Source organism: Mercurialis annua, linkage group LG5, assembly GCF_937616625.2.
Source record: "Mercurialis annua linkage group LG5, ddMerAnnu1.2, whole genome shotgun sequence".
Taxonomy (NCBI): domain Eukaryota; kingdom Viridiplantae; phylum Streptophyta; class Magnoliopsida; order Malpighiales; family Euphorbiaceae; genus Mercurialis; species Mercurialis annua.
Genome location: NC_065574.1, coordinates 54723318 through 54741829, shown reverse-complemented (window position 1 = coordinate 54741829; position 18512 = coordinate 54723318). Strand labels below are relative to the sequence as shown.

Genomic DNA, 18512 nt, shown 5'->3' with positions numbered 1-18512 from the left:
TTTATTATTTTCCATAAATAATATTAAAAATTTATTGATTTTATATTCAATCCAAACGATGAAATTTTAAAATCTATGGATTTACATCAATTTTGCTAAAATCTATTGATTTTATAACCCCTCAATCCAAACGGTGCCTTAAAGTAATTTACTTTTAAATTTAACATATGATATATAACATATTCTAAATTTGTCTCAAAATTGCATTTTAAAATTTGATGCTAAATTATATCATTAATACCTTATTTTTTTGAAATTATATCATTAATACCTTATTTTACCATTACATTAGAGATGATTTTAGACTAATATTTTCAAATTGTTACTCACCATTTCATGAAAAATATAGTATACCATGTGCAATGTAGGTGCGTAATAAATTGGTGTTAAACTTTTTTTATTTTAAAATGTTAATTCAAATTTTAAAAATAATATAAAAAAGAGTAACTTTTTAACCCACCACTTTTATCCTTCCTTATTTTAGAACCTGGCGTGGCGATAAAACAGAGGACGGATTTAAAAACAAATTGAGATATACAATTATGAAGGGAATTGGGCAAATGAAATTTTAACACGTAACGTGGGTTAAAAAAAGTAAATTATAAATTATTAAAAATAGATGATTCAGTCCATCAGATAAAGATTCAATATTGATTAATTAGTTTATAAAAGATCCAATCTTTCAAAAATTTTATCAATTTTTTAAATTTTAGATAGATTTCAATACGTGCTTTTCAGTTATTACCCCTTAACTATAGTTGCAATAAAATTCATCCAAATAACTTAGAAAATTATGCCACAATTTACAAATGACATTATTTTAATAGAATTAATAATGTCGCTAAATATTTGGATAAATTGTGTCATTAATCTATTATTTCAACCACAGTAACTCTAATTATTTCTGATATACATCAAACTTAAGTATCAACCAAAGAATTGACATTATTCTTAGATTCTACTGACAACGAGCGCAGGTTGGAACCTCCTAATCAGAGCTCTACTTCAATGGTGGATGCTAATTGTGATAACATTCTATAGGATTGTTGAAAATTATGAACTTAAATAGCAATTTGTCTTTTTAATTTGTAACCAATAGATAATTAACATATAAATTAAATTTATGAATAAATTAATAATAAATTTATTGATTATGGACAATTAATTTCATTTTAACAATTTATTCCCTTAATTTGTAGGCCAATTGTTCAAAACTAATTGTTCACTGAACTGGCTATTTGCCCTCTCAACTTTTAAATTAATTTGTTCAAATAAAATTAATTGGTCATAACTATCAAATTAATGATTAATTGTCCAATAAATTAATTTATATATTAATTACTACTATTTATAAATTGAGGGCCAAAATTACTACTTAAGTTAAACATTATATTCTAGCTTGACATTCTTTTCCTTCTCGAAAAACGATTTTATAATTGGATGAAATATCAAGTTGACAAATAAAATTAGAAATAGAAAATTTTATAATAACCCGATAGCTCAAATGCTTTGTAATTTGAATTTTTTTCGCTAAATTCACTCCAATTTGAGTTATTTCTTTACCTAAAAATAGTTCTATCAATTCTTAATATTTTTCTACTTTTCTACTTTTTACACACATACCGTCCAAATTTTAAATGTAATATTATTTATATTTTAAACATAAAACATTATCAATATTTTTAAATAATAAAATCTGTTTATTCATAACTTAATTTATATTTAAAATTAAGTAAACAAATTTTATATCAGTTTATTTAAATTAACATGATAAAAAATTAACTAAACAAATATTATATTTATTTGTTTAAATTAACAAACAAAACTAGTAATAATTTAAATTAAGAATAGATTAGCACGGTCCTATGGAACAGGCATCAGTTCAGGTCTCCAATAAGTTGTTTCATCAATGGACATTAATCCTGCAGATTATTTACTTAACTTTCACATCATTCGCCCATTTCAATTACCCAAATTGAAATCAAAATTTAAAAAAAATCAAAAGATTGTAAAAAAGAGGCATCAGTTCTCCAAGGTGATAATAACATCAATGAAATAATTCAGATGCAAATTACCCATTTACACTCCTAATATTCATCCTCTGCCCCAATTTACTACCTAAAAGAATTTAAAAGTTTCAAAAAAACTCAAATCAAACCATAAAATCAACATCAAAATGAAAATGAAGGATTAAAAAGCGATCAGAACCTGTCGGGATTCAAAATAACATCACACTAGTGTTTAGTCAGTGGATTGACAGACAATTGAATTTCTATCGTCACCTCGCTTTTTAACCCATTTAAAATCATTTTAAAAAATAATAAAAATTCAGCTCAGAACTTCTTAGAGGGTTGTGTTGCCGTCAGCGATGGGAGAACCCATCTCAAGCACAAAGATTTTCCTCAGTGCTGAACATTAAACTTCATTAAATTTTTGCATAAGTTTTTGAAGAAAACAGAAATAAATGGCTGCACTGAGATGATGAGAGTGATGAATAGAAATGGTAGAGATGGAAGGTATTTATAGTAGATGAAGTGCTCGTTTCAAAACCCTAATTGCTCTTCTCACGTGATACCACGTGCTTTTCAACACTTATTTTGTCAATTCCCATTTTCACCTTTGTTGACTACACAGATTTTTGTAAATCAATCAAAAATAATGCAATAACTTTTTTCTGCTCAATAATATTAATGTTTTTATTTTAACATATTTTAATTATGAAAATTTTAATTTTTATCATTGAAATATATATAATTAGAAGTTATGATAATATTTGTATCGATATATTATATATATAAAAATATATATGGGGATAAAATAGTTAATAATATTAATAAAGGATATAAAGGTCAAAAAAGAGTTTAAGAATAGTTATTAATATTTTATCATTAAAGTACGATTATGAAGTTATTTTAACAAAAGAAAAAAAACAAATAATAACTTAATATTTTCAACAAACATTTAAGTTATTGTTTTTAGTGAAATATTTCAAGTGAGTTTTTCCTTAATTTAATAAATTAAGCTGAGTTTAATAGGTGTTACCAAACACAACTTAATAATATGAGTGTTGAAAGTTTCAATTTAATCAATAAGTTGAATTATCAAACACCAATTAATCCAATCAACAACATTTTGCTCCGTTAAAAATATGGATAAAATTACAAATTGAACATGACTAGCAAGCTCCAAAATCTCTTCTACAAGAAGCTTAATATCTCAAAGTACATCTTTCAACGTTATGATTGCATTAATCAATCAAAACGGTAGTCATATTCACAATCAACTTAGTTCCCGACGAAGAGGGTTGCACACCTGAGAGCAAATGCCTCGGCTGCCAGAGCATGCCTGAGAGCAAATGCCGGTAAAAATACTTTGTTGCTTTGCTAACAGCTATGGCGATCTCAACAGACGATAGCAGCAATACGCACTTGAATTTTGTGGTAGGAAGCATTGGCATCTATCTTTAAAGCAGCGGTGCCTTGCCATCAGCTCAAAGCAAAAATATTTGGCTTCATTGGATGTAACTCTAGGGTTAATTAATTTTTTGCTGGGAGATGTTAACCAAAACATTATACTTTTTAAATTATAAATTTGAATAAAAAAAAACCATTTTTTTTAACTACAGCCAAATCAATTTAATTGAATCTAATTTTTCTCCCATAATAATCAATGGAAAGTTGACTATCGTAACCAAATCCACCTGAATCAAATAAAACAAGCACAAACAGAGAACCATTAAATAACTACCAAGTGAATCAATCGATTTGAATTTGAATATTCTGGATCATAACACCTATAAATGTAACTGATTTCCTCTTCAGTTCACAGTTTGAAACTTTTAGTCTACCCTGCCTTCACCGCCTTCTCGGTGTTACTGATAAATAAATAAAATGGAACCACAACAGATTTAATGGTTAAAATTAAAAGAAATCATCATAAATTTGACTATAACCATCGCTGAATGGAGAAAACAGCTCCGCCATGTTAGGACTTGAGCTTAGTCGAGTCGAGTTACTCCGAAATAAAACAAAATCCTTAGGCTGTCACTGGAAAATGCTACTTACGGAACAATCATCATGCACACGCCAAATTGTCTCACCCAATAAGTTAGCTATCGAAAGAACTGTTAACTGAGGGAAATAGTTCTTCTCGGCCATTGGAATTGTGTTAGTAACGATCACTTCTTGAAATAGTCCGCTCGACAACCTCTCGATAGCAGGAGGGCTATCAATGAAAAAGTTGATAATAAATTTTTTAGAAAATTCAAAGAGCAAAATAGGAAATTATTAACAAAATGAAGAGTCCTAAATGTGGTAGATGCAAGATTATACAAATAATTAAGAAAAGGTCTAACCATCTAAAATACCCCACATTTTTTACTTTTTTCGTTTGTATCTCAAAATTTCAAATTCATCAATTTTACTCCTTTTTTCAATTTTAAGTTTCAGTTGGTATCCATTTTTTAAAATCGGAGTTTTTTCACTATGAAAAAGGTTCAAATATACCCTTCATATATGACATGTACTCTATATAAACCCTTAATGTTTTAGATAGTACTAAAAATTGAGACGAGAAAATTAGAAAATTGGGTAAAATTAACGATTTTGAAAGTTTGGAATATCAATAAAAAAGTCGAATTGTGGGGGTATATTTGGATGACAGCCTTAAGAAAATGCAAAAAAAAGGGATGACAGTAATATAAATTTCGTAAACAAATCAAATGGTGTAGATGAAATTAATACCTGAAAACAGCATGAGTGCAGCATGCATAGACTTCCCTAGCCCCTTCTTGCTGTAAAAGTTCTGCTCCTTTTGCAATAGTTCCTACAATAAGTTAAACAATTTGATAAATATAGTTATCTTTAAACACCCAAGTGTTAATTGTTATGCACACAAATAGTCATTTTGTCACAATTGACATAAATGTGAATGAAAAACAGTTATTAATTTGCAGATTCCCTTTTGCCAGCAGACCAAACTGTAAAGAAAACAAAATGTGCAACCAAAATCAAATAAATTGAAAAACAACTACAAAATCGATAACATAACAATAAGTTGGATTGAAAACGATGTAGAGGTAACTCAAAATAGCCCAATTTTCTTTTGGTAAAATAAAACATAGGAAATCAGATACAAATGTTCTTTAAAGGGGTATGCACAAGCAAAATCAACCTAGATGGTTCAGTTTGAAGCATTTCAGATTCTAATAGAATTGGTTCGGCTCGATTTTGAAAAAAAAAAAAAAAATGGTTCGGTTAATTTCTTTTCTTTTTTCTTTTCCTTTTCAATGATTGCCTACCTGCAGTGTCAATCATGTCATCCACCATGACTGCAACCTTTCCTTTAACATCACCAATAAGGTTCATCACCTGCGACATTTAGAACAATTTTAAGGTTCAAAACACAGAAACTAAGATGGGGGCAAAATAAAGGAATGTGACCATTATGTAACTTGTCAAATGACTGCTATATCTATTTTGATCAAACTAGTATTTATCACATGCTTACGACATGCAGTAAAAGGGATACCGCAATGACTATCACGGATGACGAAGGTACAATAACTAAGTGTTCTCTATTTCATCAATGATTTAGCAATTGCTAATAAATTTGCTAAAGAGGAACTAAGGCACAACAATAATAATGCACTCATAGAGTAAAATCCATCACATCCACATAAAAGAGATTTTTGGAAAACCACACATAGAGTGAACAGAAAGACAACAAACTGAACGTGCATGTGCATGTGCATGGGCTGTAGCTGTAACTAGCTCAGAAATTATCTAGAATTGCTTTTTCCAATTTTCACAGCTGAAGCAAAACTGGAAGAAAGAAAAAAACATACTTTTTCCGGCAAGTAAGGGCCAATATGGAAACTCTGTTTTCCAAAAAAGATGATTACTTAAAAGGATGCAAATACTGCAAAGTACATTTGAGTGGAAAGCCATAATAAAATTCATGATTTTAATGCATATTTTGACGAAAAAAATCCCAAGGGCTCTGTTTTGGAAAAAAACAAAAATGAACTTGCTCTAACATTCATCTGAAATAGCAATTGCCAAACATAACTCATATCAAAAAGATAAAGGCATTCTCCCAAATAGACAAACTTTTACAGGATGACAGAATCTGCAATACATGAGTGCAAGGAAAAATAATTCACGAGAGCGTCCATAAGCTAGATACAAAAAGTTATTATTTGGAGAATTAAAAGATGAAGAGTTCTTGAGTATTAAATACCTCAGCAACATTGTGCCCATGACGCCTTTTATCCACAATAGCTAAAGGGGCATCAGACAACTTTTTGGCAAAAGCTCGTGCTCTTGCAACTCCACCAACGTCGGGTGAAACCACTACTAGATCATTAGAATGAACAGTCTTGCTTGCAAGATAATCAAGAATCACAGGCTAGATCACCACAAGAAATAACTGAAATATATTAGCCAAATACCCCGTAAATACATTGAGAGTTAAGATAGGGGATAAATTACCTCACAATATACATGGTCAAAAGGAATATCAAAGTAACCCATAGACTGCCCAGAATGAATATCACAAGCAAGCACACGGTTTGCACCTGCTTCAGTAATCAGGTTTGCAACAAGTTTGGCAGCAATGGATTCACGGCCTTCAGTCTGCAATGAAAAGAAAAAACTACGTAGTTATAGCAGAGTGAGAAACTCGAAGATGCATATTTCGCTTAATAAAATAATTTAAGCAACTGAAGTAAGTTTATGGTTTAAAATTAAACTCAAAAAAATTGCTAACTTATCACATAAATATTTCTATGCTAATTATTCATACAAACCCAATGAGCAAAGCATATACGTATGGTGTCAAACCACCCTGAAATTGATGATTTTCTCCTCTATGGAGAATAAAAAAGAAACCAGAACTCTTTTAAAAAAAAATTAAAACAACGGATAGAGTGGAAGAGAAATTCGAATAGAGCAAGAAACAGTTCATTAAGCTAATTGATACGCAGCATTCTCACCACAAAGCATATAAGATATCAATATAGCGTTAGATATGCAGAACTGCACAAGCCATGAAACTTGCCTTTCTATCAGCTCTTCCATATCCAAAATAGGGAATCACCGCAGTGATAGTCTTAGCAGACGCTCTCCTACAAGCATCAATCATGACCAAAAGCTCCATAAGATTCTCATTTGCCGGAGGGCAGGTGGCCTGCAATAGATATACATCACATCCTCTAACACTTTCTTGCAATTGCACATAAATTTCACCATCTGCGAATCGTTTAATGTTGATCTTTCCAGGTTCCAGGCCCAAATACCGAGCTACTTCCTGGAAAACAAATGGCACACACATTAACAAGCACAACAACTAGAATCTATAAGCCAACAAATTGAGTCAAATTCAGCTAAATAATAACCGAAAACACAGTGCAAAATCAGCAGGAAAAAGACGGTTACCTTGGAAAGAGAAGGATTGGAAGAACCGGAGAATAATTTGAGCCTGGAGCTGGTTTTGCTGTTGGCAGAATTTTGCAGTGCAGATTCCAAAAACTTAGGGAATGTAATTATTGGACTGCTGCTACTATCACTACTTGTTCTACTAGTAATCGGTGGCTTCCCGTTCACGTTTACGTGCTCACCTAAATCACATCTCTATCACCGTCACCGTCGCCGTTAAACAACAACGGAAACAGATTCCATTAGTAGTCATATAAACATATTTAATTATTATTATTATATAGTCATATATAATATAAAATAATTATAATAAAAAAAATACTTACAACGGTGTGACGAGAGCGGGGACCGTTAGGTACATACACTCGGCATGATAAACGAGAAGAATAATACGCGCAATTTGAGGAAGACGATGAGGAAGATGAACAAAACGACGCCGGTTTCGGAGACGAAAACGTCATTGACGACGCCATTTTTACTCAGAGAGTTTTCTGATGGCCAAAACGACGACGGCGTACTCGGTGGGAGCGGCGGTGGCGGTAGCGGTGGCGGTCAGCGCTAGAACTTATAGTCCATGTTGTTCCTTTGTATTTGCAACTTGCAAGTGACCGCGAATTGGCTATTTTTAAGGAAATAGTGAGGTTGAGGCTGGCGTTTAATGTGGCAGCACCTAAACGACACCGTTGTAGCTCTTTAATGTTTGTGATTTAATTATAATTTAAATTATAAAGATATTATGGTAATTTTATTTTTAATTAACATTAAATATGGAAATTTTGTTACTTTTATAGAATTCTACAAAATATATTACTTTTTTCTATTTTTAATTTTTTACGGAATATAGGAAGTAATGTTTATTATATGAATAGGAAAAACAAATTATAATATCGTTTTAATTTTATGATGAAAAAAAGAAAAAAAAAGGAGAAAAAAAGGGGAAAAAAATTATGATTATAAATAATAGAAAAAGTATACTATATTTAACTAATAAAAGCATTTTCCCAAAAAATCACTAATAAAAAGCATATATAAAAGGTTAATGTCTTAAAAACTGCTTTTGAGGCCAATTCTTTTTAAAATTTACGAATTTAGCATGTTTTGGAAGTTTATCTGTCAAATGTAGTTAATTTTAAAAAAAAATTGAATTTTTTAATGAAATTTAGACTTTTCAATTGGACGACACATTGACAAAAATATGATTCTTTTCGAAGTTGACTATAACATACACAAACTTTCGAAAACAGGCTAAATGAGTGATTTTAAGAGATTTGATCATAATTGACATCAAAATGTGAAGATATGGAGTTTTTAAAGCCAATTTAATAAGCTCAACAATTAGATGAAATAAAAAAAATCATATCATTTATTTATTCATTAAGCTTGATTTCAATTATATAAAATTATAAATGGATCAATACTAACTAATTATTAGAAATGGATCAATACTAACTAATTATTTAACAACAAATTAAATATATCTTTTTAAAAAGCCGGACAATATTTATTTTACTTTAATTTTTTTTTAAAAGAGTAACAATATGGCTTTTAGTCTACATAATATGTTGTTTAGTTTAAAGTTTAAAGAATAAATCAATCAACTTTAGGTCTTAAAAAACTGGAATGGTGTATCATTCGATAAATGTTTTAACCCTACTTGAATAAAAATTACAATTCCTTCAAGAGATGATAATAATTATTTTAATGTATTCTTTCGTTTCGGTTTAAAAAGAACATATCGCTTTTACACATAATTAAAAAAGACAATATTACTATTGTTTTTTTTTTGTTTTACTTTTATTAATTATACTTTTGTAATTTATGTGTAGAATATGAACCATTAATTATAAAAAGAGAAAAGGGTATATGAGAATTTTTTATATATATATAAAATAGCACAAAAACAATAATATGTAGTAGAATGTAAAAAAATAAAATATATCTCTTTTTAAATGAGTCAGACTGAGTAAATATATATTGGTGTTTGTTTGAGGAATAATTATACAACACAACGGTTGCGTCACGTCATTCGTGCAACAAACCAATAAGGCGTTAGTCATGTAAAAATGTTTAATGTTTAATGATTATTGGTTTGTTGTGAAAATGACGTGGCATATTTATTGTATTGGGATAAACACTTTTGTTTGAGACTTTGATTTGGATTGCAGATTTTAGAATTATTAAAATTCCTAATTTCTAATGGTCTAAAATAATATCCCAATATGGAATCCAGAAGTGACAGGTTTATATTCCCATTTCCCAAGGTTCTTAATATGGTAAGATGATTTCTTCGTTTCCTTCCGCTCATTTCCCATTCAACTTGCTCAAGTTCCAATCTTGTGTGGAGTTTCTAAGCATTTCCACATCTATATTGAACTTCCAAATAGATATATCTCCAAAATGTAGATTTATTTTAATTTTATTTTATTAATTATAGAATTTCAAAAATATATTATTAATGTCAAAACATAATAAAGTATTAAGATTTTTTATTTTTTATGTTATAGTATTTTCTTTTATGCAATAGTATAAATTTAAGAGTTTTACATGTAATTTAATTTTTTTATATTATTGATATTTAATATTATGGAGTTCAAATTCTTACTATCAATATTTATAAGTAAAATTTTCAATTCTATATATATAAAGTATAATATTCCATGCACTTTTGATAACCACATGTTGATTCTAAAGAAAATACTGGGCTGAATACATAGTTTGACCCCTGAACTTGTACCCTTTTACCCATCTAACCCTTGAACATAACGTCTCCCCTATCGAACCTCTGAACTTGTCAAATAATCCGATTTGACCCCTGAACTTGATAAAAACGTAAACATTGAACCCCTCCGTACACAATTTCTTCTAGAAGGTTTCAAGTGACAGGTGGCACGGAGGGGTTCAATATTTACATATTTATTAAGTTTAAGGGTTAAATCGGATTATTTAAAAAGTTCAGAGGTTCGATAGGTGAGACGTTAAGTTTAGAGGTTAGATGGGTAAAAGGATAGAAGTTCAGGAGTCAAACTATGTATTAAGCCGATGTTAATGCTCCCTACCAAAATGGATGTCAAATTTTAAAGCTCAAAATACTAACTCTTTTCACTATATTCAGCAGCTAACCTAATAATAATAATAACAGTTCTAAATTTCGAAATGTTTTTATTTATAACATATTCTTATAAAAAATAATATTTCGTTATTTTCCTAAAATGATTTCCCATTTCTGCATTTCCGTTTTCGAACAACATTACCCTACTCCCTATTCCAGTTGGCAAGCATGCCCATGAAACCAAACTGAATTAGTTCAAATACTCGTAGAAGTCAGGCGCATACACAGTTTGCTTGCACTTCAGCTTATAGAGAATGAACACTATGATCTCAGCAACACGCTTCATATCCGAGGAGGAAACACGCGGGGCAGAAAAGTACATATATGTAAAACACTACAAGATTCTGAAGATTTGATCAGTAAATGCATCTTTTCATGCCTTCAAAATGAGTCAAGTACCTACTTCTGGAGATTTATTTGAGGACTCGGTCTCCTAATAAGAGAATTGAAAGCAGGTGTAAATTACTGCATAAAGACTTGCTACCCAAGCAATCATTGATGGGTATTTACAGAAACAGCCTCATCTGTGAAAGATTTCGCTATTAAGTATATAATTTAGGATTATTTGTATACAAAATCCTCACCTTTAATGTCTATAGCGATTTATGCACATTATTTAAAACGTGGCATCTCAAATCCCATCCTTTCTAAGTTTCGCACTGTGTTAATCCATTGCCGTTTTACAGATGTTGGAAGCCTAATGTGGCAAATGGGATTGCGCTACAAGTTGTCAAATTTAAAATGATGTGCTTAAATCGCTAAAGATGCAAAAGTTCAGGTTTAATATGCAAATAAGCCCAAATAGTGGTGACTAGATGTTGCTGAGTTGGCATGAGATTTCTGCTCTGTTTTGCCACATAGGCTTTGGACAACCGGAAAAAGGCAATGGGCTATAAACAATGCCACAATTTAAAAGGATGGGATGTGGGACGCCGCATTGTTTACAATGTGCTTAAATCGCTACAATGTTAAAGTTCAGAATTTTATATACAAATAACCTTATAATTTATTCCTGACAAGTAAAGCAGAGAGGTACCTCATGAGGAAGATGAACATGAGCAAGAGATTTAGCCTGGCAGCCTCCCATGTTTTCCAGTAATTGGATTATAGTTCTTAGATGAGTGACACTGAAAAAATTGCAACTCAGATTAAACAGCCGAAAAGAAAAGAGTGTGGTGGAGAAGAAGGGGGATCTCGAAATTGATAATGATTGATGAATACATTTTGCATCATACAATTTTTCAAATCAAAGTTTTCCAACGAAAATAAGACAAAAACATAGCAGTGTAACAAGTTACATCATAACCATCACAATGCCTTCATTTACAAAATAAATCCTGAAAGCATCTTCCTTATTCTTCATTTATATATAATATAACTGAACTGAACTTCAATTCCAACTGGGTGTGATTTCTACAAGGATCTTTTTCATTCGCTAGTCTTTGTTCTTCAATATATGGCTTTATTAAACAAGTCATCAATTTCCCGATAGTTACATCCTTTCCAAAGGGCTAATAATTTACCTCTCTTCTTCTATTTCCGATAATAACAATGGCACAAGAGCTAAGCTATCTACAAATCTACATTCATATTTTCATTAGATACAAAGGAGTGAAGTTAACACATACCCATATAAATACATAATTTTGCATATGAAGTAGTAGACTTCATTTTTCAGCTCATTTAATCTACAAAATACAGTTCTGTACAGACCCACAAAATTTCATACAAAAGCATTGACTATATGCATATTCATAGAGAAAGAGAGAGAGGGAACCTTTGTAATCCATGTTCCATATGTGCATCCAAGGATGAAATGACCCCAGGCATCTGTTCCAAGGCCTTCAGCACAACAGAAGGTGGAAAAATAAGAGTAAAACAACAGAGAGAAATGAGAAAATTACTTCAAGGTTTAGCTAGCATTGCTGTTTCCGAGAGGAACTACATACTTGCCCCGTGTTCTTGATTACCGAGGCCTTCGCTAGGAGGTTCTTTGGGAGTTTAGCTAATTGGGCCTGCAGATGGTCAAGATGATACAAGTTAAGCATAACTGTGGAGAGCAATGCGTATATCAATTAAAACTCTATCCTCCTTCTTTACTTTTCAACTTTATCCAGTTAAGAAGTTAACGACCAAAATGTGAGGAGACAGACGTTCACAACCAAACATTTGAAAATCACCACTTTCATAAGAATCATTTACTAAGAAGTTCATTTGTAACATATTCACGTAGACACGCCATAAAGCATTTCCTCGTACGGTAACTTAAATACCAAAATAGAATCAAGAGGTAAGAATTAAGATAAGCATAGTTACACCACAAATTATATTTCAATCCTCCTATTCATTTTCAGCACATATCAATCATTCTATAAATCACTTCAGTTCCCAATTGCCACATTGTAATCGTATACCGTCACTAACAATTATGGTTACCTATTAGCTAATCTAACTATCTACTATACGTACCAACCTCACATCCATGCTCAATGTTCTCTATATCCTTTGGTACGAAGTCCAAATTGCATTATAAAGAGCTAAACAGCAAATCTAAACGAAAGGCGGAATAATGATCGCATCTTAATTACAAGAACATAAGCAGGAGTAATGAACAAGATTTATAACCAATGAGCTACAGCTTATAAGCATACGCGCTAGCAATCTGCTAGGTCGTGAGTTCAATTCAAATATTTATAAAACAAATTCAAAGAGCGCATCATTTTTTGTCAAGATTCCAAAAAATCAAAGTTTTAAAAGCAGGCAATGCCGGAGAATCTTGAAATCAAAACCTAATTTCGTTAAAAGAGAGAGAGAGAGAGAGAGAGAGAGAGAGAATGAAAATGCCTGAGAAGAAGAGGAGGCTTGCATAAGGTGGAGAAGATTGGAGGTGGATTGTACAGACTGGGAGATATGTTCAGTCACGGTTGCTTTAGCGGCGTCTTCTCTGCTGATTGTTGCTGCCGCCGATGCTGTTGCTCCGCTTGTCGACTTCCTCTCCATCATTCGCCGGGAAGGGATTATGGACTGCTGCCGGGGAAGGCTTAAAACGAATCGTTTAAGCTTTTTTTTTTTAATCTTGTTGACTGGTTTTATTTTGGTAAAATTACAAATTGCTCCTTCTAGTTTGATATCTGAACTATTTAGCTCCTAATTTGATCTTTTCGAATAGTACAAGTAGGAAGTCACATTTTTGTATGACTTTTTTTATTTTTCTTTTTTCCAAAAACACATTCTTGAAAGAAAAAAAAATCTAGCAATGATCTACCTAATGCATATCTTTGTAAAAAAAATATAAATAAGAAAACTTTTGTGAAATGAATAAATAAAAAAAGCATATGTTTACAAATGTTTGATTCTACGTTTATATTTGTGAGAAAAATATCACATATTAATATGACACGTCTGTTGCATTGGATAAGTGCAATCGGATGTCTATCCTTCTTCTGCAATTGTCATTCTAAGACAACAAATCATCTGTTTTTTTTTAGTGTAGCTTCTCTTACTCAATCTGGAACAAGGCATTCTGGCGAGGAAGCCGAGTTTCAGCATTGCTGTCCGCCGAATCTCGGGTGCTAGAAATGAGTTAATTTTCTCCAATAAGTCTTATACTTGTGAGTTGTGACCAGGTAGTTGCTAAAATTAGACTTAATGTTGGTGATAGAGTGAGAGTGTAGTTGTGCTGTTAGAAGGCTTGTTGCTTTTGCTTGTTCCTCAGTTTGTGAGTAATTTAAATTTCTGAATACAATATTCATATTTAGCTTCTTTTAGTTTGTATAAACTGTATTACAAATATCTGTTTAGGCTGTTCAAATACGGTGAATTCACATTCACGTATTGATTTTGCGAACTTGGAGTTTGCAGGATGAATATAAGAGCCAAGAGAAGATGTGAAGTCTTGATTATAGGCAAGAGTAGTATGCAGATTGCTTAAAGAAATGGCTATAAATGGAAATAGATGGAGAGGGAGAAGGTTCTGTGAAATCAACCGTTCTTATTTCTATTATCTCACAATCCCATTTCGATTCTAATCTTGAATCAAACGACTTGAGTAAATGCCAGGGGTCCCAACTCCTAAATATCATCTCTTCTAAAAGCTGCTTATAGCTTTATATACCCGTTCCAAGAAGCTATTGCATGTAATGCAACTATTCTGAGAGGAAACCTATCAAACAAAATTTGACAATGCAGTGCACCGAATCTTGTAAGCTTTAACATATCAAAATAATGAAGCGTAAACTTTTGAAGGTTGTGAGTTTCAGTAAATTACGAAAATCGGATGCAGTATGTTTATCTTCACTAGAGCTAGAAACCAGTAAAAAGAGTTGAAAAAATAACAATAAGACTGATGTTTTTAGGATGCAAGGTAAAATTTTTGATTCTTCTAAAGCTCTAGACATGTAACCTTGAAAAAGTTGATTGCCTCTAATCAGGCAACGAATATGTAGAAGAATGAATGCTACATAAAATTGTCTCATCAGACAACAGAACAATAAAAAAGGAGTGGTTAAGTTACAAACTCCGTACTTAAGCAGCTTTCAATTATAAGCTATGTTGCATGGAAATTAAATGCTGAAACGGAAAAATACTGAAATGAAAAACAGCGGAATGACATCTGTTACATGATGTTATAAATATAAAATTTTGAGGTATTATCATAAGTATTCCTGGAAGCAGAAATAAAACGTCAAAACGTACTAGTACTTGAAAAAATCTCGTGTAACATAACTTTTAAGTGTAACAAGGTGGCTAATTCATATATGCAAATATTTACAATGATTCTAAAGACTACATAATTTTTAGCTAGATCTACGCAGATTTGATGAAAATAGAATTTTATACTCGCAGCGTGAATCAACATAATACATGTTAAGACTCAATATTCCTAATATTTTGCTATTATAAGTTCCTCCTTTTTTGTATGAAAAATAGTCTGGCATCAACCAAACAGATCCAATGACCCCAAGAAAACATTTATTTCTGAGTTTAGGAAGGTCCGAATTCTGGTTTGTGTTTTCTACAATTACTCCATAGCATGTTATGATCCTTTCCGTGAGAGCAAATACAGAAAAACAAAACGAGGATCACTTCCTACTTCAAGACATGATTATCTTTCCCTTTTGATTTCTAGAGTATTATTATTTTATTACTGATGTGTCCTAGGAGAAGGAGACAGGCAGTTGCATAAGTTTATTCAAATTCGAAAAGACCTTGCAAATTATTTTGACCATAGAGTTTCATCTGCTAAGTCTCAATTCTTGAACTACAAGCATGTTTTGGGAACATCATAGATCAGTTATCTACGAACACGTTTTTTCCCTTTTACAAACGCGAACAGTTCATTTTTTAAAACATCACGTTTCATTTCATATTTACTTCTTTCAATCAAAAACATAATTTCTTTCACTTCAGGCAGATACAAAGTTTTCCGTATCTGAGATGATGAGGTCTTTCTGAAATATCATCATATTCATCCTGTGAAGTTTGAAATGTCATATTAATAACTTGTATATGAAGCCAGCGTGCATATATTTGAAATTCCGATAAACAAAAGGGACAAACAGCTACCAGTGTAACGCAATTGATTTCTCTTGGATTCAATCACACTGTTCAAACATTTTCACATCAAGATAGCAAAACTTATATAGCTATATACTGCATTTACATACTACTTCAATCAAGCTTCCCATACAAACAATTCTAACTTTTAAATTGTCCTAGGAGCTATGCGTGTGGAATCAATTTACCTCGAGTGAAAGCTCAATACTATACAGATCCTCAATCAGGAAGAACATAACGCAATTCCGTACATTTCCAGCTTTATTATGGAGCAGCAGCTTTAATAGCTCTTTGCAACTCACTTTCCAAATCAGTTACTATATTACCAGGCTTCTTCAATTCCATTTGTACATTTGCTCCACCATTTATCTTGTCCCTCCGCTGCTCAAATTCCTCAAACTTATACCTTGAAGCCGCTCCAACATTCTTCCCCAAAGCATTACTCCCACCACGTAAATTCCTAGCCAAGACTTCTGATTTAGTCTCCTCTACATACTGCTTCATCTCCCTATTGTCCTTCTCCAGTATCTCCAAATCTCTTCTCATCCAAAAACACATCCCCTTCAGTAGCTCCGAATCGCCTCTACTAATCTCATTCGTCTTTTCTTTAATTTCCTTACCCTCCTCAACCCTCTCTAAACCAATCTTATTTACAGTCAAATAAGGCATCTTTATCCCCAAATCACCCGGAAAATTCATATCCCACCTGCAATTCACCATCAACCTTCTGCTCAATGGAATCACAGTCCTTGCTTTAACAGAAACACCACTCAAACCCCCAATTTTCTTTCTATCGGACAAAACCCCAATTCCATCAAGAACCCTAGAATTACCATTCACATCAGTAAGTGGCTCCAATTTCACTTCTTGCCAACCCAATGACCCATCAGAAGCAAACCCATTTCCAGGCTCCGAATTTGACTGCGACCCAGATTCCAAATTGGACCACCCATTAACAAAATGGGTGGCGTAATTCAAATTAGGATTAGGGTTAGGGTTTGGAGCAGTTTTCCTGTGAAGAGAGAAATGTCCAAGTTGAGGCTTGAACTGAAGAGAAAAACTCGGGATAATAAGATTGGGAGTGACGCTAGACAGAGAGAAATTAACGGAGAAAACTAACGGCGAATCTTGGGGAGACCCGAGAAGGCCTAAACCGGACTTGAGAGAGAAAGAAAACGGCGGGGAAGTAGCTGTCACCGGTGAGTAAATGAGTTTGAGAGACGGACCGGAAGAGAAATTGGTGGAGAGAGAGAAGGTAAGGTTTGAGAAGGAGTTAGTGACGGTGGTAATGGTGGAATTGAAGGGGCGGTTGAGTATTGAAATGGGTAGCTTGGCTTTTACGGTAGGGTTTTCAGTGCAGGTGGTGGTGGCGGTGGTGTTCTGGTCTTGGAAATTGATGGAGAGCTTCATTTCAGCTTTCTATTTGTGGGAAGATGTGGTTTTGGGGCTATACTAAACAAACTACAAAGTGAGTGTTAACGGAATGGAACAATTACTATGTCCCCCCTCAAAATTAAAACTAAATAATCATTCTTATGCAATGCGATAAATTAAACATTTAAAACATATTTAAAATATTGCATTGATAATATTTAAAAGTAAATAAACCAATTTGCGGTTCTTTTGTTACATTTCAAACTTCATCCTTTTCCGTCCTAATCGTAAAATTCTGAACTCGTCGGATCTATTCATGTTTGAAATTATGGATTGGTAATTCTAATTCTAAAATTGATCTCTAGATCTAAACCACTTCATCAAATAAAACAAACATCTTCAAACTCTTATACTTTCAGATTTCGTCTAGTTAATCGATTATTGATTTAAACTCCGGTTTTAAAACGGTTTTTATATTCTCGTCGACCGAATTGATAAATTCTAGGTCCGACGTTCAAAATTCACTTTCATTTCAAAAATATACTATCCGTGTTTTGTAACATGTCGGCCGGGGTTATACGCTTTCTAAACCCGAATATCTATATCACGTCGCTGTAATTAACTTACAAACATGACACTTTAATATTTATAAAAATATCGATAAATTCATCGGAGCTCACAAAATTAATAATATTAGATTTACTTTAAACTTTCAATTTATTAACTCGTATCAATCTGTTAGACCAAGTCCTTTTGATCTTTCTAATTTTGACTTTAAAAATCAATTTAAAGGATTTAATGTTGTTTATTAGTGTGTAGAAACATATTAAAACACTTGTAAATCAATTCGGAGTTCTCTAGCGAAAAATCAAGTTTTTAATTTTTAAGCAATCTAGATGAGTCGCGGGCACGACACACCGGTAGAGGGCGTGAAGAAATCTTGTAGAGGGCGTGAAGAAATCTTGTAGAGGGCGCGACTTAGGGTTTATCCAAACCCATTTCTGAAAAGCATTTGTCACAGGTGCGACTATGGGGAG

The 18512-nt window shown here is 32.2% G+C and overlaps 3 protein-coding genes and 3 non-coding genes across 7 annotated transcripts; all 6 read right to left on the bottom strand.

The window, feature by feature from the left end:
- Positions 1-2014: 2014 nt before the first annotated feature.
- Positions 2015-2110, bottom strand: LOC126685246 (small nucleolar RNA Z101). Its single transcript, XR_007643357.1, has one exon. It is a non-coding gene; the product is annotated as a small nucleolar RNA Z101 (small nucleolar RNA).
- An 87-nt stretch (positions 2111-2197) lies between these two features.
- Positions 2198-2287, bottom strand: LOC126685254 (small nucleolar RNA snoR14). Its single transcript, XR_007643365.1, has one exon. It is a non-coding gene; the product is annotated as a small nucleolar RNA snoR14 (small nucleolar RNA).
- Positions 2288-2329: 42 nt separating this feature from the next.
- Positions 2330-2411, bottom strand: LOC126685249 (small nucleolar RNA U61). The gene has a single exon (XR_007643360.1). It is a non-coding gene; the product is annotated as a small nucleolar RNA U61 (small nucleolar RNA).
- A 1329-nt stretch (positions 2412-3740) lies between these two features.
- On the bottom strand, positions 3741-8046 carry LOC126683136 (ribose-phosphate pyrophosphokinase 1-like). The gene is made up of 8 exons (XM_050378971.2): positions 7763-8046; positions 7437-7631; positions 7060-7308; positions 6492-6635; positions 6241-6408; positions 5300-5369; positions 4743-4824; positions 3741-4224 (listed from the first exon to the last, which is right to left on the bottom strand). The coding sequence occupies exons 1-8, from the start codon at positions 7907-7909 to the stop codon at positions 4044-4046; spliced, it is 1236 nt and encodes a 411-aa protein (XP_050234928.1). The 5' UTR covers positions 7910-8046; the 3' UTR covers positions 3741-4043.
- Positions 8047-10575: 2529 nt separating this feature from the next.
- LOC126681217 (tobamovirus multiplication protein 2B) lies at positions 10576-13621 on the bottom strand. 2 transcript variants are annotated; one of them, XM_050376694.2, is made up of 5 exons: positions 13390-13621; positions 12495-12560; positions 12323-12387; positions 11582-11672; positions 10576-10978 (listed from the first exon to the last, which is right to left on the bottom strand). In XM_050376694.2, the coding sequence occupies exons 1-5, from the start codon at positions 13546-13548 to the stop codon at positions 10937-10939; spliced, it is 423 nt and encodes a 140-aa protein (XP_050232651.1). In that variant the 5' UTR covers positions 13549-13621; the 3' UTR covers positions 10576-10936. The 2 variants fall into 2 exon arrangements, with proteins under 2 accessions (XP_050232651.1, XP_050232652.1); XM_050376695.2 differs by lacking the exon at positions 10576-10978 and adding an exon at positions 10985-11069.
- Positions 13622-16365: 2744 nt separating this feature from the next.
- Positions 16366-17511, bottom strand: LOC126682081 (uncharacterized). The gene has a single exon (XM_050377632.1). It carries the CDS (start codon positions 17509-17511, stop codon positions 16366-16368), a length of 1146 nt encoding a protein of 381 aa, XP_050233589.1.
- Positions 17512-18512: the final 1001 nt, after the last annotated feature.

Excerpts from the sequence above, each read along its gene's own strand:
- LOC126683136 (XM_050378971.2), bottom strand. The coding sequence starts at position 7,909 with ATGGCGTCGTCAATGACGTTTTCGTCTCCGAAACCGGCGTCGTTTTGT. Across the intron at positions 7,309-7,436 it reads CCAATCCTTCTCTTTCCAAG|GAAGTAGCTCGGTATTTGGG; the intron begins GTAACCGTCTTT and ends TTTGTTTTCCAG. Across the intron at positions 6,409-6,491 it reads TTGACCATGTATATTGTGAG|CCTGTGATTCTTGATTATCT; the intron begins GTAATTTATCCC and ends GTGGTGATCTAG.
- LOC126681217 (XM_050376694.2), bottom strand. The coding sequence starts at position 13,548 with ATGATGGAGAGGAAGTCGACAAGCGGAGCAACAGCATCGGCGGCAGCA. Across the intron at positions 12,561-13,389 it reads AAGCCTCCTCTTCTTCTCAG|GCCCAATTAGCTAAACTCCC; the intron begins GCATTTTCATTC and ends GACCATCTGCAG. Across the intron at positions 12,388-12,494 it reads TAATCAAGAACACGGGGCAA|GCCTTGGAACAGATGCCTGG; the intron begins GTATGTAGTTCC and ends GTTGTGCTGAAG.
- LOC126682081 (XM_050377632.1), bottom strand. The coding sequence starts at position 17,511 with ATGAAGCTCTCCATCAATTTCCAAGACCAGAACACCACCGCCACCACC.